Genomic DNA, 27,365 nt, shown 5'->3' with positions numbered 1-27,365 from the left:
CTACTTGTATTTCTGTGTGGTGTAGAGCTTATGTAGAGCATTTAACTGAATTGACACTGGGGGAAATGGATTTTTGGATGTGCAAGAGGAGGTGACCCACCTCTCAGCTGAATCCCCGAATTGTGTAAAGAACATGCTGCTCTTCAGTTGAGAAAAGTAGCTCGTGCCCAGCCAGCAGTGGGAGTTTATTACTAAAGGATGTATTTGGAAGCATGGAATAAAAAGGGGGAGGGGGGGAGGGAACTTCTGACTCATTAAAGGATGTCTAGGGAATTATGTGGAATAAGATTTATTGGAGTTATCAGATGCTGCCCGGCTCTCCAGGTGTCCTTCCATGCTGTGTAAGGCCAAATGCCTTGGCCTCAGGCCTTTGTTACAGCAGCGTTTTTCATACCATTGCATCTTTCTGACTAGAGTAAGGGAGTTTGCCACAGGGGTTATGTTTTTGTTTGGCCTTAAGCACCAATTAATCCGTTTTAACACCTTAGGTTATAGTTCAGCCTCGTTACCCTAGTTGGAAGAATTGTTGTGAGAACCATCAGTTGACGAAACAGAGGTTTCAAAGGTATTTGCTGTAGCTGCAACTGGAGGGGAAGGAAGCCTTACTCTTTTGACTCCCAGAGATGCCCTACTGAGTTACTTTCACTAATTTCAGTAAATCCTTTTTTTGAACTTTACCTGTAAGTGCATTCAAGGTCTCTGGTAGTTCATATGCAAAGGAGTCCAATCTGTGACTCTTCATATCTCGAGCATAACGCTAACTTTGAACCAAGGTTTCACTTCTGTCCTGGAGAAAGCAACTGTAACTGGACTGTTTTTGCAGATAACTAACCAAATGATTGTACAGCCTTAGCCCAACTCTAACCATGGCTGTACTCCAAATGCATAACTTTATACAAGTTTTATCCAACCACATTGCTTTTCAGAATGAGTGTACCAAACTCTATACTTTTACCCTTTTTCCTGAGCTGGAAACCAGGCACCGCTTACATAGCCTGGAGTGGAAGCTGGCAATCCTGAAGGCCAGCATTCCAGCACTCTGCCACAAAAAATTGTGCAATGTGTTGGCAAAATATTTCCATACCATGCTAAAGGGGCTTAATCACAAGAAGGGGGGGGGGGGGGGAACCTATTGCTGCTCCTATTTGAGTGGATTTAACAAGCAGAATAGGCCCATTGTGTAGATCTGATGGTCCTCTTACTACTAAGATCTGTTAGCTAGGTTTGGGTCCAGCTAGGCTTGAATCCAGAGTGGTGTCTGTGGGATGATAACTTGTAGGGTGTGTTTGGGAGGGACTGAGCAAGTTGTATGAGCAACTTAAATTCTAGTAGTTCTTGTGTTGCATGTGCTCTTGCGTGTGTATCTGTGTGGGGGTGTTGGATGCTTCAAGACTTTGTTACAGCATTATAAGGCCTTTTTATCTTCAGGTCACCACTTTGATTCCCTTTTGCTTCCACAAGGACTAAAAGATGCTCCAAACCAGTGGACATTTGGGTAGCTTGTATATGAAATGGATTTGATGGAACTCGTACTGGGTCCTGTATCAAATTTGGTATTGTACTTTCCCCTAGTGTGCAGACTTACAAGGATAAGCCAAGCCACATATTGCAGAACGAAGTGTTGTGGGGCTGTATGAAGATACTAACTTCGCTCTGTTGTGACAGTGGGGAAAGATGGTGACTACTTTCAACAGGGATGCCAGGCTGACTCTCCATCTACAGTGAAGTCAGCTCCCTTAGTCTTAGGCTCCAGCATAAATAGTATAACCATTGTAGTATGTTACACATGGAGCTATGCAAAACATCTTACATACTTTTCTTTTTAAAGAATCTATTTCCCCCTGTGACTGGGCTATTTTTACAGTTTGTTATTGCAGAGAAGTCTCTCTCAGGGGAATATATCTTCCAATTTGTTATTAGCAGAGAAGGAGAGGAAAGTTACACAACTGATAAGAATAGGTCTGGAGAGGAAGAAGAATATAGTGGTTTCTCATGGAAAAAATTAGTGGTTGCATAGTCTGTTTAAATGTTCCCTTACCACGAGAATGGTTTTCTATGTCAGTCTTGCTTTTTGAGTCATCATGCTGAATTCTGAATTAAGTGACCTCACTTTAAGCTGTAAAATCATCAAAATAACCTATATTGCTATCTGCTTATTTTAGCATGTCAGATAGCCAAGTCACTGGGTTTTTTTGAGAGGAAAATTTCCTAAGATATGCAACATCTTGCCTCATTCTTGGTTATGTTCTGTAATGTGTGTCAGGTTTGGTTTTGGTGTGGTAGTTTTAAAGGGGCTGGGAGGGAATTTGTATTAAACCTCGAAGTTATGTGTACTTCCTGCACATACATAATGTACATGCTTTCATATGTTTTGATTGTTTGGAAATGTCTCTGTGTGAAGTTCTGAAAATAGTCTTCTGAAGCTACTGAGTTAAACAGACAAGACTTCCTATGAAAGTCTGTCTTGTGAATGACAGCAGGTTGATTTTTAGGGGTCTTCCAGCAACAAAGGCATTTACAAGGTCTCTCTCAGGGACTTTTCATGTAGAATAGTGAATTCATGTTAGTGCTTCTCTGTTGGGGACTTAGTCACTGTCTTCTGGATTGTTATTTTTGTGAAAGTTGTAGGAGCTAAACTATCGTTGAGATTTCTGTCTCAAAATACAATTTTTTTTAATCTGTCCCACTGCAATTTAAAACATTTCTGTGGGTTAAGAGATTGTCACAGTGTGTATTGCTAAAGCGTAATTCTTGTAGGAAGCCAAGCTTAGAACTTTTTTTCTGTTCAAGCAAGAGTTGATCAGTTTCAGAAACCAAACTCACATTTTTCTTCATATGCCTCTTTCTTCTTTTAGGGTTTTCACAGACATTCAGCAAGTCCTCAACAACCTGACACATCCCCGTTTTGTATTCACAGACAACGAGGGAGAAGCAGACATCCTCTACAACTTCTCACACTTCAAAGATTATAGGTTGCAATTGTTCCCCTGATAATACAAATTCTTTTGTTGCTATAAAAACCATGTTCCCAAAGGCCTCCCCAACCTTCCTCCTTCACCCAACAACTTCTCTGTTTTGTAGGAAGCTAAGTGAGGAAAGGCCTGAGGTAATGCTGAATCAGTTCCCATGCGAGAACCTCCTGACTGTCAAAGACTGCCTGGCATCCATCTCTAGACGAGCTGGAGGACCAGACGGGCCGAGATGGTTGCCTCGTACTTTTAACCTCCAAACAGAATTGCCTCAGTTTATCAGCTACTTTCAGCAACGCGACAGAAGGTGGCTCGTGTTTCTGCTTCCTTACATTTTGTGCTTTCTTGATCCCGCTTTCCTCAAAGACCAGTAGCCTGCATTTTAGGGTTGGCAGCTGTTAAGCCACCATGAGTTTGCTCTTGCTGCGTTTATGTTCAAGTGAATTTTACCTGGGAAGTGTGAGCTTTTTAGGTATTTTCTTTAATGTAAGAATAGTTAAGCAATGCATTTTGAAACAGAGAAACTTCACCATGATTTGAATACGGATTTGAAGCTGTTGCTTTTTGTCTAGTCAAGGTCTTACCTCTTGTATTTGACAGATATACAAACGATCAAAATGTGCTTGCAACAAATGTTGGGGTCTTTTCCAGGGGACCAGTAGCAGTTGTTCTTGCACTTAAGCCAGAGTAGAATATGTTTAGAGTTAAAGTACTTGGGTTCTGTAAGGTTGTGAAAGTAAAATCGAGTTTTAGTGTTAGCCTAAAGCAGTTGTGGAGCTTTCGGGTTTTAAATCCACACTCTTTCTGCTGGTGCAGCTGCCTTGGAGTGGATGGAAACTAAGTTTTTCTTTTGGTAAGAAAGAAAGAGCGCATTAGGTACTGCTAGTGGAGTAACCTCTTATGCCTGGCGTGGAGTATTCAGGTTGAAACGTTGCTGCTTTGGTGACGCTTGCTTATGGTGCCACCTGCCAGGCGTTTCATTTGGCCGTTCTTTGCTCTATGTAGTCTGTTATTGACTGGCATGACCAGAAGAGAGCGCTCCTTCCATGTATCCCTAGTGTTTGGTGGTTTAATTCCTTTTTAATACCAAGGATTGACCATAAATGCAATGCGTATGTAGGGAATGAGAAGGAGGGGATTGAAGGAAGTTTCAAATAAACAAACAAAACAGACCCTCTTAACACCACTAACTTCAGCTCAGTTTATGCTGTTTATCATGAAGCCCAAGAAGTTTATCAGGATGCTTTAATAGATTGAGGAATGGAAGCCATCAAGTGTCACCCTGCCCTTACTCAGAAAGATGCATTGGAAGACCAGCATGTTGCCTGTTTTCCTCAAAGATATTTCAAATAATTTTGCCCCTTGAGGTGACTAGTTACTAGAAAGTAAGAAGATGGTGGTGTGCTTTCATTTTCTTGCAATATGAACTGTTGAGATATTGCATGACTTCTTCCCAAAGAGACAAGTTATGGTGTTGTTTAATGTGAGTGATCTGGAAGTGTTATTAGGGAATCAACTTAGAATTGCACAATACCTTTCCAGAATGTTCTCGGACTCCTGGCAGAATTTCTGCACCATGACCTGTGTGCGTTCATGATGCTGCTGCCCTGTTGATGGGTTGTTTTCCCCTTTTGAAGGAGTCAGATGCAGAAGAAGGAAGTAAACAGTAAGAGCATGCTAGGCCCTAACTCATGAAAAGATCAGTGAAAGCTATCGCTGCCTTTTCTCCCCTTTACGCCTAAGGCTTACCGCTCCCAGCTGTCAGTCAAAAGTCCTTAGCTCTTGCACCGTAGTCCACAGCTTTAACTTATTTATTCAGGGGAGTACATAGATCAGTTCAAGTGGATGTTCAGACAGATGAATGAGGTGGATACTTACAGGTGTTGGCTTCTCTCTCTCTCTCTCTCTCTCTCTTTCTCTCTTTCTCAGAGGAGAAGACAATCACTGGATATGCAAACCATGGAACTTGGCCAGAAGCCTGGATACCCACATCACCAACAGCCTTAACAATATCATCAGGCACAGGGAAAGCAGCCCAAAGGTTAGAGAGCATGGTTTTGAATGTGATTTAAAGGTAGAGCTGAAAAAAATGCTTCATAGGAGGAGGTCTAAAAATGCAAAGAAGGAAACTTATTTTCTTCAAAATTCATATGCTGGCCATAAGCATACAGTTTCAATCAATTCAGAATTGATTCGAATTGGTCACTCCATTTGTTACAGTGATGAATTCAAAGAGCCTGGTGTTTTCTTATTTAAAAAATAAAACTCGCTCTGACAGTAATGAATACTCCAGTGTGGTGCTGCTTTAACATTAATCCTCAGACTGGCAGATGAACACACATTAGCTATAGTTAGCGTTGGTCATAAATCTTGGAACATTATTGCTTCTGTCCCCTGGTTGATCATTATTGCTGATCCATAGCTCTGCTTAGTGGCACAAAGTACCGTCTTTGCCAACAATAGAGGAATCATGGAGCATTTTATAGGGAATCTGCAATATGTGGTCATATGTCAGCATGTCGCTTCAGCTTTATTTCTGTTGGTGTGGGGACTGCATCTATTTTCTGGAATGCAGAAGTGCACAAAGAATTGCTTCACGTTTCTAATCCAAAACAACAAGGTCACTGAAGTTATAAACAAAATTAATTTTGTGATTTTTTTTTTTTAAATGAGTACGTTCTGGCCTCCCACTTTCCCCACCCTGATGTCAAAGAGTTTGATAAAAGGTACCTATTCGCGTAACAACATTGTGTATTCATGCACATTTCTGAAGAAAAGCTGAAATGCATACAAGGATACCTTAAATCATCGAGATCCAATGACACTTTGTTTTCATTTCAGTTGAATTATATTTACTGTGTTTTTGCTATGTTGTAGGTAGTGTGCAAATATATTGAGAATCCAGTCTTGTTTCACCGAGAAGATGTGGGGATGGTTAAGTTTGACATCCGTTACGTTGTATTGCTGCGATCCATAAAACCACTCGAGCTGTATGTCTACGATGTATTCTGGCTGCGCTTTTCAAATCGGTAATTACATTCTCCTCATTAGTGTGGAGGGGCTTAGAATTAAATCTGATACCTTGGAAACTTAAGGAATTGTTTTATTCCTTAGGGCATTTTCACTCGATGACTTGGATGACTATGAGAAGCATTTCACAGTCATGAATTATGCTCCCGGTGTAACATTAAAACAGGTAAGCAAACAAACAGTCCAAAACAGTCACTTGCCTTTCTGTTGTTAGAAAATCTTCCAGTGCCTCCTTTATGACTGTTGCCAGATAACCTATTTCACATCCACTTAAACAAGCAGTCAGTGTGGTGAAAGTGCCCTAAGCAAATATTTTCCTAGGTTTGTCCCCCTCTGGACTGGGAATCATCTGTGATTATATAAGATAATACAAAACTACATCCTGAATATAACCTGTGTATATTGTGTGGTGTGTATATTGTGTGTGGTGTGTATATTGTGTGTGGTGTGTATATTGTGTGTGGTGTGTATATTGTGTGTCATAATTTCATAAACTATATATTATATTTATATATTATATAATAGGTAATATATGTAATATGATATATAATATATAGTTTGTGTCATATATGATATACTACGCTGCGTATACTACGCCGCGTGTAATACAATACGCCTGCCGCGATTATATACATAGGTTATATTCAGGATGTAGTTTTGTATTATCATATATATAATATAATCAATGTGATAGAGATCAGTAAAAGAATTATTAAAATGGCAGTTAATCATTGTCGAAGACTTCAGTGTCATCTTTTACAATGAAGAAGGTATTGAGGAACCGTGTAATTCCCTAGTTCTCTACCTGGGTTTGTATGAATGGAAAAAAATATTTGATGTTCCATTCTCTTGTTGTCTGGTTGCTCAGTCTTTGATGTTGGTAAACTGTTTTAGGTACACTGTGAAGAATTTATTCCATTGTTTGAAAAGCAATATCCTGAATATCCTTGGACAATGGTACAAGTAAGTCAGCAATTCATCTTTCTCGTGTAAATGTTCATGAATCTTTTTTTACTTAGCCAACTAGCTTTTCCAAAAGTGGTGTTGGGTATTTTTTTATTCATAAGACGTACTTCATGTGTATCAGATCCACAAAAGACAGCAAATGTTAACCTTTACAGTAAGTTAATAAATGCTTCTAATTTCGCCTCAAACATTTTGTTGTCAACATTTGAGAATTTTATTTCACGATTACACTATGAGAATTCTTTATATTGGACTTAGTAATAAAGCCAGTCCTGACTACTCTCAGGATCCTGGGAGAAGGATCTTTTTTCTTGTAGATTCCATCTTTTTTGCAGAAGGTGGCCAATAATCTAAGCCCATGGTTGTGAAGACTTCCTTTTTCATGCAAAAAGGCAGGGAAGTCCAGAGTATAACTGTGCTAATTGCTACAGATGTTGCTCATATGACTGTGGAAGTTGTTTTCAAAGCCTTCCCTCCTCTTCAGTAGAATATTAACTCTGATTCTGAAAAGTTGAACCACTGAAGTATTCTAGCTCTTGCTTCCTTTGTTCCAAACAGCTTCACAAGATAATGAGCTGTCAGAACAAGTAGGAGACTAAAGTAAATAGGAAATTACAGTATATAGTAATCTTAGTGAAATGGCATCACAGGTTTTGATTTATCTATTTTAAGCAGAGCTGTCAGTCTAAAGATCTCCCTGTACACTTTCAGGTTAGCTTGCTGTGTAGTGCACTGGAAGTCGCTCACAACATAAGGATGTGCCCAGGTGGCCGACAGAAATAAGCACTGCCCCTGCTCTAGGGGTACTGTGCTTGGAGGGTTACATTGCCAGATTGGATAGTGCAGAGGCTGCACTTGTATACTGTGGCATATTTAAAATAAAACAAGTTAGGCTGGTGTTCTCTCTTTTCTTAAAGACCCCTCCTCCACCAACGTAATATCTCTGAGCTAGTAAGTTAGAACCCCTGTTTGTTAAATTAAATCTTGCCTTTGAGACTGCAATGCAGAATTTCCAGCTGCTGGCCCATCTTCTCTGTGTTAGCAAGCTGGCAAGAGCCCTGTCCCTGGTCATTGCATTAATGACTTTTCACAATAAAACAGATGGTTCCCTAATACTAGGGCATCTTTCATCTGCGAAGAGGAAGCTCCAAATACTATAGTTCCATAAAACATGCAAGAAGGCGAATGGGGGCCTTCTCATGGATTTTTGCCTGTGATTCACGCTTGAAAGAAAAAGCTGAATGTGAAGAGATGGTTCAGAAGCATGCACAAAACTGAATTGTTGCATTCTTCCATATTTATCAGGAGCTAGAAGATGCAGAACGAATGGTAGCTGAGCATTTATATGCGCATATGCTTTCAAAAGTGAATAAGTTACTCAACTGTGGGTTGATTTCCATAAATTAATTTGCATCAGTTTTAACTAGAATCTCATATCCAATCAAGACTCAAGAGTATGATAAGTTTTGCAGCATTAGGTTTAAAATAGTCTGGAAGAGACTACAAGGGGTGAAAAGAGAGATGTCAAAATACGTACTGTAGGTTACCCAAAGTAGTACTGTGTGCAGAATAGGAAGTATTACACCATCTTTTCATTTGCAGAAGGAATGGTTCACTGCAGTATAAACTCAATGCTAAAATTCACACCTGTATGTTTTCTGTTTCATTTCACTTTCACATTGGATATCTGATTGTTTCTCAAAATACCGATGTAGTATGTTCTTAAAATCTCTGTGTCCCCACCACCCTTTTTAGAGGGGTGTAAGTGGGTAGAAGATTTTTCATTGCAGAACAAAACAAAACGAAGCTAGAATACAATTTAATAGGCAGGAAAAAGTCAGAACTTCACAGTTGTACTGCTGCTGTTCACAGAACTCTCCTGGGTTTCCTTTTTCCCCTCCTCTACGCGTAAGTGCAATACTGTACATAATGCCTGAGAAGGGGGTTAATTCTAATATTAAATGCCCTATTTTCAGGATTTCCATAGTACTGATTTTTTCCCCAGAAAAGTCCATGGATATTGCTGGGTGCTTGGTGCTTTCACTGTGTTGTCTTTAGGTCTAAGTACACATTTTGAAGCTAATACTGTGCAGACTTTCATCTGTTGGCTAGTGTAATTTATACAAACTCTTTAAAAAGCTGTATGAATGAAGTGATTAAAAACATGTTTATTGCTTTTATGGAACCTCACTTCTCATTTAAAGACCTTTTTCTGTTATTAGGCAAATATTTTTAAGGCATTTGCTGAATTGTTCCAAGTTGCTTCAGCTAAACCTGCACCTCTTGGCATCTGTGATTATCCGTCATCAAGAGCAATATACGCCATTGACTTGATGCTTAAATGGGACACCAGCAGAGATGGTGAGAAGCTCTTTTCTTTGAATGTTGGATTCTTTATATTTGTGGACCTTTTCAGAAATTTATTTCTTCTGTCTGAACTCTTACTGTTTTTCAAGCAGTGTGAGCTGTGTGCTCTGTGCCTCCCACTGACATCAAAACATATCTGGAGTTGCAGATCTTTGGGGTTAGCGTCTGCCATGCGGGTTAACAGTAATGATGAGGGAGCTGTTAACTGTGCTTGGCTGAGTCCTTGCTTCCCTTGTGCCCCTGCTACTGCCATTCTCTGTTTTTTAAAAAAAAAAAAAAAACAAAACAAAACACCAACACCCAAACAAAAACCACACACAAAAAAACCTCAACTGTACAGCAATCTAGTCACTCTGACAGCAGCAAGTTTTCCCCTTTATGGTGAGAGGAATGTCTGAAATATGTGTCTCCTTATGAAAACCTTAGAGACATCTTACTGTCAGTGGCTTCCAGGCTTGGCCCAGTGTCTTCAATGCACAGTTACTTATTAAAGCAGGGAAGGGACCACATTGACCATTTCAGTGCTATTGATGTCCTCAGGACTGTCACTCAGTTGTTGCCAAGTCTCTGCAAGAACATGTATGTGAAGCTGCTTCATGTTAGTGCCACAGCATGGCTAACTACCTGGAGCTTTTCTTCCAGCTAGTTGTGGAGGACTGGTAGTAAAATTTGCCAAACAGGGTGAATTCTTACCAGGAGGCTCAAAAATGTTCTGTAAGCGTGCCCAACCCAGACACATGTTTCTTGTAGGTAGAAAAGTAGCAGAGGCACCAACGCAAAAAGGACTGCCGGGGGAGTATTAAACAGAACTGAGTGTACTCTTTTCTTGTGACATTGTGGTCCCTGGCACACAGGAAAAATTCACTGCTTGTGCCCAGGTTTGCTGGAGGAGTGATTAGATGTTGGGTGGGTGTCCCTAGCCCAGTCCCGCAGTGGCTGATTCTGTAAATATTGAATCACTTCCATGGAGTGAAATGATTGAGAAACAGGAGGTGTACAATTGAGCCTTTCCTGTTCAGATCAAGTGGAGCAAGGGGTTGAATTTTGGTCTGCTACGTCTGTGTTGAATGCTCTTTCAGCTGTCCCAGAGCTGTCTTGAATGGAAGAAGCAAACCAACTCACTATTATTACTAGCTCGAGGAAAACTATTGTAGTAAAAGGACCAACCTCAGATTACAGCCCTGGCTGAACTGTGTAGGTCCCTAGCCTTTTGAAGATGGGGGTGTGGATGCCAAAGTCATGGCTGTGATGCTGTAGGCAGCCTATGGACAAATAGGTTAGTTGCTTCTGTGCAGAGCAGGGTGTGGTTTACCTATGCAGCAGAAGCTTGCACCCTCACTTACGATCTCAACACCAGACAGGAAATAAAATCCTTTATTTGTTTTTGCACAGAATGCAAAAGAAATGCAAAATAATGCAAAAGAATACAATTATGAACTCTGAACTGTACTGATTAAGTTTTTAAGAGAAAATTAAACTTTCTGACTCCTTCTAGGAGTGAGATGAAGTGGCAGGTGGGAGTGGCTGGAGTGTAAAGGAACAGGACTGCTAGAACTAGAAAGGTAGATATCTAAGAGCTTTAAGAAAGGAAGGTTTGTACTGAAATGTGAAAGGAGAAGCAGAGTTTTGTGGAATATGTTTCAGACTGTCAAGCAAGACAGGTGTATCGGGGAGATCCTATTAAATTGCTGCAAATTCTCATTCTAAATGAGGCATTGGATTAGCACAGTGATTGCAGAATCTGTTGGATAATTGTCCTCTGGATAATGATGGTAGAACAGACCTCTATCCCTCCAAAAAAATCCCAAACGCACAGAAATAAAAACACCTTACTGGCTTGCCAGCTTGGGTCATAAAAGATTACTTTTTCCAATCATTTTCTATAATGTCTGGCTTAAAGACAGGTAGTGATTCAGGATCTCTGTAGAGCTTGTATTAAGAAGCAATGTTTGTGTTCCCCTTTACAGGGAAAAGAATTATGCAGCCTCAGATCCTGGAGGTGAACTTTAATCCTGACTGTGATAGAGCCTGCAAATACCACCCTACCTTTTTTAATGATGTCTTCAGCACCCTATTTCTGGATGAAACGGACGGCTGCCATGTGACATGCATTGTCTAGCCACAGAAGGCTTGACTCTATTAATTTCCTTCCCAGATATGCTTAACAGCAAGATTTATATTTCAGTTCTATGAGCTGCTGATGCAACTATTTTCCTATACTGGTAACCCGGGAAGAAGTGTCATATCAGAAGAATATGCATATACCATATCTGTATTGATAATAATTTTGTCTGAATTTTCCTTGTCTTGCTTAGTTCTATAAATCATCGCTTTGTGTTGACCAGGTATCTTGTTTATTGAATATGGGAGACCTCAAAATAGGACAGTAACTGGAGCAATTGACTTGTTTCTCAGGTAGCCTGATTGCTTGCTTGCTGGGAAACATTGTACAAGTTCCTCATGTCAACATTAAAACTATAATTTACTGAATCATGCTGGAGTTTGTATCTCTTGCTTATCTATTCCTCTGTTATACAAAGATGTAAAATGTTCTGATGGGAAAATAATACGGTATTTCAGTGCAATGAACTACTAGGGTAATGAGATGAAAGATTTGATGGCTCTTCCCATTTTCCTTATTTAAAAACAGGCAAACAAAACCCACATCATTTAGGAAGCCTGTACTGCTGGCTGTTGTCCTTAGCCTGCCCCTGAAAGTAGATTTGTGAGAAGTGGTCAGGTGGGAAGTGAGAAGGATGCAATGTCTAGAGGATTGCAGGACATTGCAGGAATGCACAGGAATGCAGAAGAAGCCCAAAGGAATGAAAGGGATCTGGGAAACTCTGCTAGAAGCCCAGGCAGTCTTTGGGCTTCAAAGTTCAGGGGCTAAGATAGAGGTATTTGGGAATGGGGTGTCAGTTTGAAATTAATCATTCCTAATCTCTCCTCCCTCTTCAAATCAGGGTAACCGGCTGAAGTTTAGCAATCTTCAGCTGTATTTACGTTGCTTTGTATGTACATACAAGTTGCAAAAATTCTGCTATCTGTCATGAATTATATATTATGTAGGTAGTATTTTTTTAAGCTAGTTGCAGCAATCGATCTGTTTGAGAGCAAAGTAGTTATAAAATTGTATAAATGTTCTAAACCTTGCTTCAAGCTTTGCAAATATGCAGCATGTTATCCTTCCTGATCAGGAAGGGAGAGGGATATTTTAGGCTATTTCAGGCTGGTCTGCAGAAACCTACTTCTTTCCACTGACTGGAACATAGGCTGGAGAAATAAACAATGTAAGTCTTACGAAAATTCAGTCACTGCGCAGGTGGGGCAGAAGGGAGAGCTGGGTTGCACAGCCAGAAGTGGTGCTGACAGCCCTATCGGTCTCCTGTTCACGAGTCAGAACTTTTTTGTAGTCCTTGCTTGAACATGATTAAAGAAACATGGTGAAGTGCTTAACATGGATGGCATGACTGCTTCCGATGCAGGGAAAAATTTTGTCTGTGACGTAGAATATAGTAATGGTGCTTGAGACTGGACATAAGGGGACATGCAGTGCTGCTCAGCAGGTGTATTTGTCACTTGTAGGAGAGCAAAAGGCACTTTCTGCCTTCAAAGTACCTGAAAACATGTAACAAAGTGCCTGTGGATCTGGAGTAAAGGGGAAGGTTTCTGTCATCACAAAGGGAAAAGTGATGTCGCACTTCGCAACCCAGAAGAATGACTGTAAAAAATGTAGTGAGATTTGTGCAGTGGGACCACAAGCTGTGGGCAGAAATAGTCTATTGTGCTCTTAAACAAAAGAGATGTTTTTATCTTATAGGAAGCAACTGGTAGAACTAAGCAAGCCAGATATTATTTCAGCTACCATAACCCTGAAGAGGAGAAACCCTTGTTTCTATTTCTAAGCAGCTAAAGCGAGAAGGTGCAGGTAGGAGACACTGGTAGCTACAGTGTATGTACTGCCTGCTGGGCAACAGACCCACCCGTGGCCTGGCTGCCGGCTCCACTGTCAACGTCTGGTGGTGAACTGGCATCGCAGTGAGGGTCTAGGTGGGGTATGTTAGTGCTGTTTGGCCAGTGCTGCTGGCGATGCCTCAGAGGTGCGTGCAGGGGGCTGTGGAATATTTGGGCCCTCTCAGTTTCTGTCCAGTTGCTCTGAATTTCCTGTTTTGTCTTGCCCATTGCAATGGTGAGGAGAAGAGATGAAGGGGTGTATTGGGTTTGTGTGGCAAGGGGGGGGGGGGGTGCTACAGCGGTGGCTTCTGTAAGGAGCTGCTAGAAGCTTCCCCTGTGTCCAATAGAGCCAATGCCAGCCAGCTCCAAGATGGACTCGCTGCTGGCCAAGGCTAAGCCCATCAGTGATGGTGGCAGTGCCTCTGGGATAACGTATTTAAGAAGGAGGAAAAAACTGCTGTGCAACAGCAGTTGGAGAGAGGAGTGAGAACATGTGAGAGGAACAGCTCTGCAGCCACCAAGGTCAGTGGGGAAGGAGGGGGAGGAGGTGCTCCAGGCGCCGGAGCAGAGATTCCCCTGCAGCCCCTGGTGCAGACCATGGTGAGGCAGGCTGTCCCCCTGCAGCCCATGGAGGTCCACGGTGGAGCAGATATCCACCTGAAGCCCACAGAGGACCCCACGCTGGAGCAGGTGGATGAGCCCAAAGAGGCTGTGACCCCAAGGAGAGCCTGGGCTGGAGCTGGCTCTTGGCAGGACCTGTGGACCCATGGAGAGAGCAGCCCATGCTGGAGCAGGTTTTTTGTCAGGACTTGTGACCCCATGGAAAGGACCCATGCTGGAGCAGTCTGTTCCTGAAGGACTGCAGCCTATGGAAGGGACCCACACTGGAGCAGTTTGTGAAGGACTGCACCCTGTGGGAAGGACTTATGTTGGAGAAGTTTGTGGAGGACTGTCTCCTGTGGGAGGGACCCCATGCTGGAGCAGGGGAAGAGTCTGGGGAGTCCTCCCCCTGAGGAGGAAGGAGCAACAGAGACAATGAGTGATGAACTGATGGCAACCCCCACTCCTGTCCCCCTACACTGCTGGGGGGAGGAGGTAGAGAAAACTGGGAGTAAAGTTAAGCCCGGGAAGAAGGGAGGGGAGGGGGGAAGGTGTTTTAAGATTTAGTTTTTATTTCTCTTCTCCTACTGTAATTTGATTGGCAATAAATTTTAAACTAATTTTCCCAAGTTGAGTTTTGCCTGTGACAGTAAATGCTGAGTGATCTCCCTGCCCTTATCTCAACCCACGAGCCTTTTTTTATATTTTTCTCTCCACCTGAGGAGGGGAGTGATAAAGCGGCTTGGTGGGCACCTGGCATCCAGCCAGGGTCAACCCACCACAAGGGTCTATCTTTGAAGCTAAAGCATCCTGTTGCCTTCAACATTTTTGTGCTCAAAACCATTTAAAACCAATAAAAACAGAAGAACAAGGTTAGTAAGTTTACATGTTGTTTAATGCTTTTAGCTGACACTAGATTGTACAATGCTTCAAAGTGGGAAGGCACAAATTGGGGGGAAAAAAAAAAATCTTAAACATTTCCAGAGTACATTGACCAGAAGATAAGTATCTGGCAGCTGTAGTGGGACACACCATAGCACTAAAGCACCGCATCTAGTGGTAAACATCAAAGATTCAGGCCACAATCGTGCCTGTCACTGTTAGGAGCAGCTTTCTGGAAACTGTGTTAACATATGGCTGGATTTCTTCCTCTGAACATAATGAAGCTGCAGTTCATGCTTATTTCTGGTAATAGTTAAAATGCTGTTGTCATCTAAAATGTAATGCTGTAACATAGAAAACTAGTACTTTTCAATCAGCACTATCTTTTAGTTTGCTATAAAACTCAGGCATACACCCCTTTGTGACTTGCCTAGTAAAGACATACTTGTTTTAAACAAGTACTTTGTCATCTTGTAATTAGCAAACTAATGATATAAGTAGTTCAGCTAAAAAATAAGGTCATAACTTTATTTAGAAAATTCTTGTGGAAAAAAATAACTTTTTTGGCTGAAAAATGTTTATTCAGATTGTTTCTTATTGCAGTTGTCATTCCAGATACGGTAATTGAGTGCAGAAGCCATGGTTAGCCAAGCTAAATAAGGAACCATCAAATAAGCTGCTGTTTTCTTGATGTTATACCAGGAAGCAGTTGTAGCTGTTGCCATACCGGTGGTAAGCAGAAGAGTCACCAACCCCTGAAACACAGGAAGGTGGTTAGTGCTGTTTTTACTTGTTGCATTTTCTTGACTAGGTAAGTCTTTGTGTGGCTCTTTGCACTTAGCTCTAGCACTTTTTTGATCCCTCTGTGAGTGAATTCCTTCTCAGAAAACCAGACAGCAAAAAAAGACAGATTTCTGCTGAGTTATGCGTTGAATTGACTCACAAAACAATACGACAGTCACAAGAAAGGGCATTGCAGCTGGGAGCAGGAGAGGGAGAATAAAATCCTCCTCGCCCGTACCCTCTTTTGTTGGCAGTGGGAAGTGCTACATTGACTACAAACCCAGTGTGACTTTGAGCGAGTCATTTAGCTAAGCAAACTTAACCAGTCTTTTCATGTCAGAGATGCTGCCTGAAGAGATGCAGTGTGAATGAGTCAATTGCAAAGTCTTCCACTATTACAGCACTGCATATATATTTAGAGAACCAGGCAAATATTTTTTATTTTTATTATTGATTTTTATTTTTGAGGCAAGCTGTTTCTCTTCAGACTGCAGAAAATTAGTCTTGTCTAAAATGGGTGCTGATTACCTGAGTAACGTTATGATAAGCTTCTTATCACTGCTGTTTAACAGCGATACCTAGGAATTTTAGTGAGGCATAAATGCTTACATCTTCTAGTCACACAAAGCTCTTATCAAAAGGTGGCAGAAAGAGCTTCTGGAAATCTAAACATTTAAGGATGTTGTAGATATGTAAATTCTCTCAGGTGGCTGCTGGGATGCATTAAAGAGAATTTTAGAAAACTTCTGCAGGCTATATTCTGTACTCACGCTCATTTTCAGGGAGAAAAGATTATGACACAAAACTTTCATCTTACTGCCTTGCAAATGATAGCAGAAGCCTATGATTACTTTTCCACTTACCCATCCCATTTTGTGAGCTCCAAAAAATATTGGAGTCCATGCCCAGTTTAATGCCAGCTGCCCTGCGTACAGACCCAGAGGAACCACGGACTTTTCACTGAAGCCCCCCAATTCCTTCCACACCAGGTAGGAGCCATATCTGGAGAAAGCAAATATAAGGTGTAATTCAGTACTCTGGTCAGAAAGCAACCACACATTCTTGATCAAATGGGTCAGTGCTAGGGTCTAAATTCATCTGGAAAAGTAGATATCCAGGTACTACCTGGCAGAGTAACTGACTGCACAGGGTCGATCACCTACTGCAGACAGCAATATGGACAGAGAAAAATTCCTATCTGCCAGCGTTCTCACTTCTAGGTGCAGAGTAGCAGATGACATACTGCATTTCAGTCTTAAAAGGGAAAGCCATGTTGAAATGGAAGCAAGTCTAAGATGCAGGGGTAAAACGTAAGTCTCTAAATCGTGAAGAAACTGTTAATTTTCTACTGGGAGATGGATCTTTAAAAATAAATTTAAAAAAAAAAAACCACAACCCACTAACTTTTTAAGTGGATGAAACTAATATAGGAGAAGTAGGAATTGAGTGGCATCCTAAAGCACAGGTGAGTATGGGGATGGATGGTGTTACAGCAGGAGGAACCCTATAGTCACTTTTCAGAAGGAAGGGCATGAAGATGAGGAGAACAAAGATTTTAGTTCTCTGGAAAGCATTAACCACACGGAGCATCCAGCACCCTTCCTGCCTGCAGGCTCCTGGCTACTGAAAGATTTTCCAAAAATATTTTGAAGATTTTGAATGGACCTTCTTAATGCCTCAGAAGAACAGCCCACTGGCGGGATCCCAGAATGTAAGCTGCTAAAGACAGGAATTCTCAGGATTTGGCAGATTAGCTAATGTAAGGTTTATTTTTGCACTGAAGGAGCCTGATTAGAGCAGGGAGTATTCATCACCTAAGACTATTTATTTTGCTCTTGTTTGACTTTCCCTTTAGACATTAGCTAGATTTCAATCCCGATGACTGCGCAGCCATTCCAAGTGACTGCAGTAGAATCCCCTGGATAAAATGCCAGCATCTGGAATTATACCTGCACTTCAGCATTAGTGAGGGAATACTGATTCCTTCCTGGTAGGAATGTCAGCTGGGCTGCATGCTATGCTGGACAGCAGGGGGCTCATATGTGTTTCTGCTGGCAAAGGAGCAAAGGCGGAGACCAATTTGTAAGCATTATTTTTTTAGGAGGAGACAAACATCCATAGGAGTACTTGCAAGGAGTTTGTCTTCTGTTTGTAGGTCATACAAGAAAGATTTTTTTTTTTTCTTTTTCTGTTTAACCCAGTTAGTGACCCAAGCTCACTTCTTGGCCGTTACTTTCGTAAGGACTGAACAATGCAGCTTTGATATCTTGGCAGTTTGATTGCAGAGAGTATTAAAAAAAAGAAAGGGGGGGATGAGGTAAGCATTAGAAACGTAACAGTTTATCTTCATAAAAGGCATAAGGACCCAAATCTGTTCCTAAGTGATTTACAGAGCCACAGTGTGCACTTACAGTTCTTCGTACATCTAACTGACTTCAGACCAAGATCATGATGTACAAATCTGCTAGGAAGCTAAATGTCAAGAAAGGCATGTGAGCTTATTAGATCTTGCTTTTAGTTATTTCTTGCTTTTAACATATTCAAGAGATTCTAAAGGAATGAGGTGTCTTGATCATTCAAGGAATGTGTGCACATGATGGATTACAGGAGAAAAGGCCTGGTAATAAATATGATCTTTTCACTGAGCTTGATGGATAGTACGTAACTGGGACCATCCACCTCAGAATATACTGATTCTGATATTATCAAAGTGATAAGCTGTCACAATTTGGATTTTTTAAATATTTAACTTGATATCCAGGTTTATGATGAGGAATCCAGAAACAGGGTTACAAATTATGCAGTCAACTTGAAGGAAGCCCTTCATGGGAAAGCCATTCAGCTCTTGTCTCTTTGATAAAAGGCATTTTTTTATTCACAGGACAGTAATGATCTGATTCAAATGCTAAGTCCTGGAATATACAAGAGTAGAGAGCAATTTTTAAAAGTACACTCTGTAAGAGAAGAACGAAAAGAGAATACTGACAGGAAAGGAGGGACAGTACATGAGGCTATAAAAATTACAAAGCTTTTCTGGAAAGAAAATGAAACCAAAATGAGAGAATGTGTGAGAGCCAATTTAGCATTCAGATACAGTTTCAGACATTGCATCATTGCTGTATTTTGCAACAGGTGGTGCGGTATTTAAGATAACCTGCAGGATGACTATGTAATGTTAACTTGGAAAAGATTTGGTCTCTTTGAAACTCTATATAGTTAAGCCAGTGCTATATACAAACTACAAATCACTTAAAATGTACTGTTGTGATGGAAGAAATGGGAGGGGTAAGCCATAAAAGGCAGATTGCAGCCTAAAAACTATGGCATTAGCAACCATGTGTATTTGATAGCTAGGAAAAAACATGCTGAATCCTGGTATGTAGCTAGTTCTTAATGACCAAGTGCAGAAGAGACACAAAGCATCGCTTTGTGCTTGGGGGCTGCATGGACCTCTGTTGAGGCTCTAGGAGCAGAGTGCTACCTCTCCTCTGGGGCACAGCTCACCAGAGTTAACATAAAAGCACCTAATGTTGGGTGGACAGCTGTGAGGGTGGAGCAGTCTGTGAGGAGTATCAAAACTGCCCAAACAGTCTCCTGAGACAACCTACCTCTATAAATATTTTTGCTACATCTTATTAAAAGTAACAGCTGCCAAAATACAGTATTATTAAACTTATAAGGTTCCTGTGGGAATGGTATTTGGCCTTGTGATTCCTTGTTCATTTGACAGTAATTGCTGTGCTGTCAAGTATTTTAAACTAGTTAAGTAAGGAGACAGTAGATGGTTTCAAACATTTACAGTTTAACAGCCTGGCAGTTTTATTTGAACGGACATGTATGTTTTGATTTTGGTTTCTTTTAATTGAGCTCTGTTAGAACAGTTCTGTCTGAATTCTCTCCCCTCTTTTTTTTTTTAAATTTTTTTAATTTTCCTAAAAATACTGAAGGACATACATAGAAGAAATCCCAATGCTGCCTTGCTCCATCGCTGCCAGCTTGGCAGGTCTTCCCCTCATAAGGAATGAGGAAGGCCAATTAATGGCAGCTTTTCAAACTCCTGCTTTTGATGTGGATACTTGTGCATACAAAATGTCCTATCAAACCCACACACAACTCCCAAAACATGTTTTTACCTGTTAAACAGGCAGCTTGACACAGTTTCTTACAAACATACAGCCACAGGAATACAATTATAGTTCTCTGGTCCAGCATTATACAATAAGCAACTTTGAGATCAGATAAGTGCCTTAATACAATATGAAAAACATACCCCATAGATGTATAGAGAGTTCCCCAAACAGGAGCAAACACCCAGTTAGGTGGACACCAGGATGGCTTCTGTAGAGATTCATACCACACTGGGATTTCCTTTTTGGTTATCTTGCTTCCTAAAAATCCTCCTGCATGGGGCAGGAGTGTGAAACCCACTGCTGGGGCCCAGGCTGGTACCACTTCCATTGAGACAGAGAATCTGTAACAAACCCAAACATGTTGATTGGCAGAGCAATTTTAAAATGCAACTACAAAATTCTCCATTTTTAGCAGATTTTTAAAATATACACATGTAGGATCTGATCCACAGCCTCGTATTGTCACTGAGAAAGACTGCAGCTGAAATTAATGGATCTTGTACCAGATTCACTGGACAATACTCACCCCCCTAAAGGAACCTATCATTTACAATGGGGGAGGAGGGAAGTGAGGCCTTTACTTCCCTCTCAGCTTTGTGCACTAAGATTACTGAATTTTACCTACATAATTATCCTCACCTGTAAGTATGCTAGAGGAATAAAGCAGTTTGATATTATATGAACTCCACTTGGAAAAGAAGAAAAAAGCATTAAGTGTGTATTTCTGCATTCACCAAAAGGTCAATTCACTCAATGGAATGGCATAGTCAAGAGTAAGAAAACAGTGTGTGCTTTCCTGTGCTCAAGCAAAATAATTTTATACCTTGTGTTGCATTTTTAGCCTCAGAAGGGTGCTAAGGATGCTCAATGGCTAGTAAGAGTGATGTGAATTAGTAGCAGACACTTGAGGAAGCTGCCTTGGAAAATAAAGACCAGAGAGGACAATGGGAAGATGAGTACTTACATGATGTTTTGCTAAACAAGGAAGGAGATCTCAGTGGATAAATGGGGTGTACACCTGTGGCTTCTTCATGAAGCATTTAATCAGTTGCAGCAGTCTTAGCTGCCAAGCCCATAAAACGTACTAGATTAAATTTGCCTACAGAAGTAAGACTAAGTAATGCCTTGTTCTGGTAGGCCGTGCTGCTTTAGTGAGAGTACAGGCAGCAGTGAAAAAAGTAAGCAAGTAAGCAGGAAAAAGCTTCACTGCGGATTTTCTGGCCAAAAGCCAAATGCTACAGAAGAGCTGTGTTTAGCTTGTTAAATGTAAACAGATTAGAGGTATGATAAAAAAGGGCAGAACTGAAGCGTGTTATTTTTTCAAATATGCGGTAGGCAAATACACCCAATTCCTGTTCATCTGTTATGCAGGAGGGGGAGACAGCAGGAAGGAATCCTAAGAGAGATTGCAGCAGTGGGGAAAGAGCAACTCTGGAAGCCCCAGGAGAGAAAAGAAAGTTTTAGAGCAACCAGCATTTCAGAGGCTTGTCAAAGAAAAGTGCCTTATTGACTTGGCTGTTGTCTTGGCCTATGTTTAAAAGTTTTTATTGCTATAGTTATGACTGCTGGGATGAGGTGGCAGGGAGTGGGGAAGAGGAAATCCCACTTGTAACAGATGTGCTTACACTGATAGGAAATGGCGCACAGATGACGTTGCATTGTCGCAGTTCTGCTGGTACAGTGGATTTCTGTCTGGAGAACAGGTATAAGCTTGGCCAGCAAGGGAGCTTTCTTGCATTATGGTTTTTGTCCCTGTTCTCAGGGGTCTGCCCATAGTTATGCAGATTTAATGAAGAGATTTCAGTGGCTGGGACCACAAGCCAGATTGCATGAGATCAAGAAAAATCCTGGTGATAGAAGCAGAGCAGAATTTTGAAGGCAAAATAGAGAGCGTGGAGGGACTGGTAAAGCATGCTGGATTAGCAAGTTCTTAAGGAGTAAACAAGAAAGGGCATGTAGGCCGCTGGGCTGCGGGCATGCCTCAGGAGAAAGTCGTGGGAGGGCAATAAGTAGGAAGGCACACAAAAAAGGCAGCAGACATAGCAGTACAACAGTCAAAGTCAAAAACAGAACAAAAGAATGAGTGAAAGAAAAACTAAGCAGGGAAGAATTCAGAACCAAGGTTGGGGAGAAGAAGTGGGAGAACGATGCGCTAGCCTGCTGGAATAGTATCAATTAGGTCTTGAGTGGAGGATGGACAACAAGGAAGGAAGGAAAAAATCTGCATAGGTCATTGCTATAGTCATTGCTGCCATACTTCCTGCCTAATAGATCCTACTTGCTACTTACCAGGGAGTGCCTTAAATGGAGCAAAGTTCCGTGTTCTCCTATGCCTAGATCTGTATTGTTACTTTCCTGAGGGAGGAGGCTGTCAGCTGGAGTATATGCCACTTGTCACCTGTATTGACAGCGTGAAAGGCTCTGCTTTTACTGGGATGCGAAGGAACTGCTATGTGCAGGAGCAACAAGGTGTAATGGGAACAAGAGCTCCAAGCACAATGATTCTCTTTGGTTGCCTTCAGATAAGTAATTCCCAAAGGTTAAGTTAGAAATTTAAAGTTACTAAGATCGCACTAATTCTTAACCCCGTAGCTCTTGCTTTGCCTACAGAGAGAACACGAGGCTTAGTTCTCTACACATGCTGTAAAGTGCTGGTCATCTGTGCAGCTCCAGTGTGGCTGTCAAATGCTAATTTTTTTTTTAAGTGATAAGCAAAGACCCAAAGGAGTTTATTCTTTATTTGGACGTAACAGTATCAGGATGGTTTCCTGCAGGTATTAAGCAACTGGACTTTGTCAGGGGTTCTGTCAGCTTCTCCCCAGGGAAGAAAGTCTGAAAGTGTTCTGCAAGCTGAAAAAGCTAAATGCTATCAAATTGGAAAAATACTGCTCTGCTGCAGTCATTAGTGAATAAATGATGTAGCCGCGCGTCTGTCCTTCTGCATGTTGGAGGAAGAACGCCGAAATAATTCTTAAGTGACAAGAGAAAGAAAATCAGGCAGGCAAACAGAAATGGGGAAGGCGCAAAGCGTGCATGAACAAGGAAAAGGGAAGAAATAGAAGTGAAGAGATTGAACATACTGGCTTGAATTGAATGTTGGTATCCCACTCTTTTGACTACTATTACTACTAATTATATACTATGTTTTCCAGTAGTATTTCTGAGGACTTCCCAAGCATGGCAAAATACTCTCCCTTGCACAGTACCAAGGAGAAAGAAGAATGAAGCTATGCAGCAAGATCAGAATGTGCTGGTAGGCCCAGCCTAGTAGACCACAGCTGTTCATCAGCAGTGGGAGTTCCTGTATTATAATTCCCAAGAAATGAAACACTTGTATCAATTTCCATAAAAAGCAGTAGCTAACTCAGGGAGCAGCGATAGCTGATTTTGGAAGAAGCCATGTCCATCTTTCTCTGGTTACTTGGTGTAGGTCTTTAGTCAGAGAGTAAGTAGAAGGCAGGGATGCACTGGAGAGTCGGTGCATTCGGTCAGTGCTGTAGCGTTTGTTTGGTCAGCTGTGCAGCACAAGATCTGTGCAGCTTTTATAGAATGCCCAGTACAGTTTTTCAAAGTAATGTAATCACAGAGTATATAAAGCATTATCAGCCCTGACTTCCTTCTAGTGTATAGCAGATAGTCCTGAATTTACTTGGTGATAACTTACACGGCACAGGCCTGCCAACACAGCCCCTCTGGCTGCATCTATGCTACACAACCTAGAAATAATTACTACTTTCCCAATCATATCCCAGCTCCACTTCAGGTGAGATCTGGTTGCACAATATCCTTGCACCCTGATTTTCATACTGAAGAAACCGGGATGTCTGTGGATGATATCTGCAGCCTGCCCAGCAGGTATCTGCCTCTAAGAACCACCACAGTTGGAGATCTTTTCTCCCCACACACACTTAACTTGTTTATTTCTGTTTCCACCTCTTATCTCTGCCCTGCAACATTTTCTTCATCATCCTGCCCATTTTCTGTTTAGCCCTAATCTGACTTCAGGCAGTTTCAGCAGTGCAGTGAGGGCTGCAGCAGGCCAGTTTGTTTTACAGACATGTTAAAATGATTTTTCTAGGTATTCAAAACATCCCACTTGACCAAAGATGGTTCTAGCTACATAAAGTAACAGGAAAAACAAAGGCGGGGGGGAGAACAATACTGCAACTTGCTGCCTGCTGGACTTCTACCTTTTTGCAGATTGTTTCTCTGTGGTGGTGTAACATGCAGAAAATCAAACAGAAGCTTTCCATGTCCTCCTCTTTCTGGGAAAAAAACATTGCACACCCAAAAAAAGGGATGGGGTGCGCTATGAGGGGGACTAGATGTATCATGACAGAGGAGCTGGCTTGCTTCAGCCTGATGAAAAATGAACTAAAACGCTGCTTTGCTTCGAGTAGGTCTCTGAAAGGCAGGTGGGTCCCTTCCCCTTCTCTGAGCACTCCCAGGGAGAGCTCAGTCAGTGGGAAAAAGAAGGAAAGAAAGGACAACTACTTTAATTGCATTTTCTTATATCTCTGTTCTGATAAACCTCTGACTAATCCCTTTCTTGTGCAACTTAGTGCTGGCTACACAGTCACATGGGGCTTAAATTATAGCTATTGCATTAAAAACATGAAAAATCTCTCAGCAGGGCTAAATCACCCACGCGGTTCTGGGGTTTCTAGTCCCCGCTGTTCTGAGGTAGAATGACAAAGCTGTGAACATACTATTGAAGGGAGGTCCCCAAGATATATACTCTTCCTCTCATCCTCTACAGTGTATTTTTTTGAGGGTAGATAAGGTTCTACCCAGGTCTGAGAGGCAGCATGCAAATTTTCCCTGGGGAAAAGGCTTCTTCCTGAGATAGCTGTCTGAAGAATTAAGGGGTGCATACTTAATTTACGTTGATAACCTAGTTATGTCTGTTGTGGCTTTAACTCCTGGGAAACCACAACACTAAAACCAAAGTTATATCACAGTCTGTGACACAGAATACAGCTACCACAAAAAAGCAGTCTTATCTTTGTTATCTAATGTCAAGTAATAGAGAAATTTAAAACACTATATATTATATAATATAAATATCTAACAAGTAAGTGTAGAGTATGTGTTTATAATACATATTTATATCTAAAAATAAAAAATATGGTATTTATTTAAGGATATAACATGAGGTGTACTCATCAGGTTTGGAGACAACAAGTCTCACTGCCCAGGTTACACTTCTTTTAAAATGGCAGAGCACAAGCTGTGCAAGTAAATCTATGATTAATAAAGTAATAAATTAATAGTTAATTAATAACTTAAAATAATACATTAATAGTAAATAATTACTATTAATAAATTAATTATAAATAATAAATTAATAAATAAATTCATAGTAAATCTAATTTTCCCTATATATGTTTGTATAAAATCCTCTGCACACAGTGCACTTTAAAGACAAAACATCCCTTTGACTACCTTCCTTCCAAGCAGCTACCCAACCTCCTGCTGTAGGTTTTTCTTCTTCTTCTTCTTTGTCCACCCACTTGGAAAGCATCATCCACATCTATTCTTAAAAAAAGTTAAGTTTCTCTTGGATATTTCTAGTTTAAGTGCTGCCTAGGCCTGACTCTTTTCAGCTTGCCAGGTATTCTTTTAACAGGGTAAAATGTTAACAAGCACCACACTGAAGGGATGCTTTAATAGCAGTGGGATGTTCATGAGGTGTCACCACTGGTAAGTCTCAAGTGCTTTATAAGTGGTCTGCGCCCTTTACAGCAAACTAAAGATAAAAATGGTAGTGCTGACGTGCACTTGCAGCCGCTGCGTTATGACCTGGGCTGCTGCGGTGGTTTGCAGGAACTGGCCTTTGCCTCTGAAAGCATCAAATGTGAAGGTCACAACTGTGAACCGTCGCAGGGCTTTACAGGCGTCCGGTTGGGTGAACCGTAATCCGTTGGCTTAATGCAAAAGGCACACCCCTTGCTGTTGGAGCTCATGGGGCAGCTGGGTGCCTAAAGCTCTAGCTCAAGCTAAATGCAATGACAGCAGCAGTTGCTCTCAGAGTTTTCAGTGAGGTACCACCTTAGTTGGCCCAGCTCATAACTTGCCACGCAGCATCTCCTCTCAGCTTAGCACAAGAGGTATTGCTGCTTATATTACAGGTAGAGGCAGCCCACAGGAGTGGGATGTAGTCACATATATGTCATATATATCCTATATTACTGCCCATGTATTTCAGCTAAGTTGAGAAGCTCATTGGCTTTTCCAGGTATTTCACCTGGAGGCTGACAAAAATGGAGGAAACCATCTTACGGAGCAGCATAGGGTAGAGATTAGAAAAGTGAGCAAAATCTGCTCACTGTGATCCTTTGAATCGGCCCGAATAAAAAGTCAACAGAATTTCTTGCTATTCTGACCCATATTCCTTCTGCCGAGTTAAACTAACACAATCTGTTTTACTGAACTGCTCTGTGAAGAAGTCTGACTCACTGCTGATACTGTTTCATAACCTGAAGTGATGCAAAGTCATTGCACAACTGCAACTTTGGCATGGCAAGTTTCACTTTTTTTCTTTAATAATCCTGCTATTGAATGCTCAAATTAGTAAAGTGCATTTTGTGCTGATTTATAAGAATTACTTGGAAATTCAGAAGACAAAAATAACCAAGCCCTTTCTTTCGCCCTTAAAAGAAATGCCCAATTTAAAGCAAATTACAGTGACACTGAAAGAAAACACCTTTACTTAAATAGCAGCCTTCTTGAAGAAGACGACTTGAAATAGTCTTCACTCGAGTGCACAGGGTAAATGTGGACTGTGAGAAGGCAAAACTGCAGGTCCCTGTGAGACCGGAGGAGTAAGAAGGGTGGGATCTGCTGTTCAGTCACCGTGTCTGGCTGAGAGCTGCGAAGCCGTGTGCTTGCACAGCTGGACAGCTGTGAACCACTGGAAAACTCATATGCAAAACCAAAATTAATAACAAGCTTCCTTGTTTAGTTCCCTTCTTTTTTTAAAAAAACACACTTTCCATGCCAAATACCGGCATGGAAAAGCAGTCGGTGTTTGCCTGACTAAATCCCCTCTGCCCGTGAGCTGCGGTACCGTCCCGGCCCCGCCAGCAGAAACGCGAACGGCAGCAGCGGGGGCCGGTGCCCCCGGTGGTGTCTCCCTCCAGGCCCGCGGCCTGTCCCGCTCCCGCCCGAGAGGGACCTGCTGGCCACGGCACGCAGGGCTGTCGCCAGCTGCTTTGCGCTCGCCACAGGACGCCCTCCTCAAACTCTTCCGCCAGCGGGGGAGGCGAGGGCCGCCCGGGGGCGCGGCGGGGTCCCGGTGGCTCCTGGAGCGGTGCCGCCGCCGGCACCCACGCAGAGGCTGCCCGGGGTGAGGCGGGGACGGGCGGCCCCGGCAGGACCGGCGGGCCCTGGACCCGGCCGCAGCGGCCCCTCCCTCCGGCGGCTCTGCCGGGCCCCGCTGCGGGCCTTCGCCGCCCCCGCGGGCTCCCCCACCTCGTCCCGTCCCGTCCCGTCCCGTCCCGCAGGCAGGGCCGCGCGGGGGGCGCAGGGCAGCCCCGCGGTTACCTCCGCTCCCGCGCTGCCGCCGCCCGTCGCGCCTCCTCTGCCGTGAGGCGGCGGCGGCCGCCCGCGCCCCTCCCGCTGGCCGGGCCCGCCCCGGGGAGGGACCTCCGGCGCCGGGCGGGAGGAGCGGCGCGGCGCGGGC

The 27,365-nt window shown here is 42.2% G+C and overlaps 2 protein-coding genes across 3 annotated transcripts in view; one reads left to right on the top strand and one right to left on the bottom strand.

Annotated features, from left to right (window-relative positions):
• The window catches only part of TTLL12 (tubulin tyrosine ligase like 12), a 30,353-nt gene extending 18,531 nt beyond the window's left edge, over positions 1-11,822 (top strand). The window contains exons 7-14 of the mRNA XM_072875898.1: positions 2,856-2,972; positions 3,082-3,276; positions 4,899-5,010; positions 5,847-5,998; positions 6,084-6,165; positions 6,894-6,962; positions 9,188-9,326; positions 11,300-11,822. Of these exons, the coding sequence (XP_072731999.1) occupies positions 2,856-2,972; positions 3,082-3,276; positions 4,899-5,010; positions 5,847-5,998; positions 6,084-6,165; positions 6,894-6,962; positions 9,188-9,326; positions 11,300-11,451 (1,018 nt within the window). The 3' untranslated portion in view covers positions 11,452-11,822. The remainder of the gene's footprint in view (positions 1-2,855; positions 2,973-3,081; positions 3,277-4,898; positions 5,011-5,846; positions 5,999-6,083; positions 6,166-6,893; positions 6,963-9,187; positions 9,327-11,299) is intronic.
• A 2,941-nt stretch (positions 11,823-14,763) lies between these two features.
• Positions 14,764-27,359, bottom strand: TSPO (translocator protein). Of its 2 annotated transcripts, none has more exons than XM_072875848.1 (4): positions 27,227-27,359; positions 19,822-20,022; positions 16,415-16,553; positions 14,764-15,523 (listed from the first exon to the last, which is right to left on the bottom strand). In XM_072875848.1, the coding sequence occupies exons 2-4, from the start codon at positions 20,007-20,009 to the stop codon at positions 15,347-15,349; spliced, it is 504 nt and encodes a 167-aa protein (XP_072731949.1). In that variant the 5' UTR covers positions 20,010-20,022; positions 27,227-27,359; the 3' UTR covers positions 14,764-15,346. The 2 variants fall into 2 exon arrangements, with proteins under 2 accessions (XP_072731949.1, XP_072731958.1); XM_072875857.1 differs by lacking the exon at positions 27,227-27,359 and adding an exon at positions 26,388-26,503.
• Positions 27,360-27,365: the final 6 nt, after the last annotated feature.

The sequence above is a fragment of the Ciconia boyciana genome, chromosome 1, assembly GCF_034638445.1.
Source record: "Ciconia boyciana chromosome 1, ASM3463844v1, whole genome shotgun sequence".
Taxonomy (NCBI): domain Eukaryota; kingdom Metazoa; phylum Chordata; class Aves; order Ciconiiformes; family Ciconiidae; genus Ciconia; species Ciconia boyciana.
The sequence above is the reverse complement of the archived record's forward strand: the minus strand, read 5'-3'. Positions and strand labels throughout refer to the sequence as shown.

Bases quoted from the DNA above. Each gene is read 5' to 3' on its own strand.
- TSPO (XM_072875848.1), bottom strand. From the start codon at position 20,009: ATGGAAGTGGTACCAGCCTGGGCCCCAGCAGTGGGTTTCACACTCCTG. The intron at 16,554-19,821 runs GTATGTTTTTCA...TGCTTTCTCCAG, and splicing joins ACTCTCTATACATCTATGGG to ATATGGCTCCTACCTGGTGT. The intron at 15,524-16,414 runs GTAAGTGGAAAA...CCTGTGTTTCAG, and splicing joins GAGCTCACAAAATGGGATGG to GGGTTGGTGACTCTTCTGCT.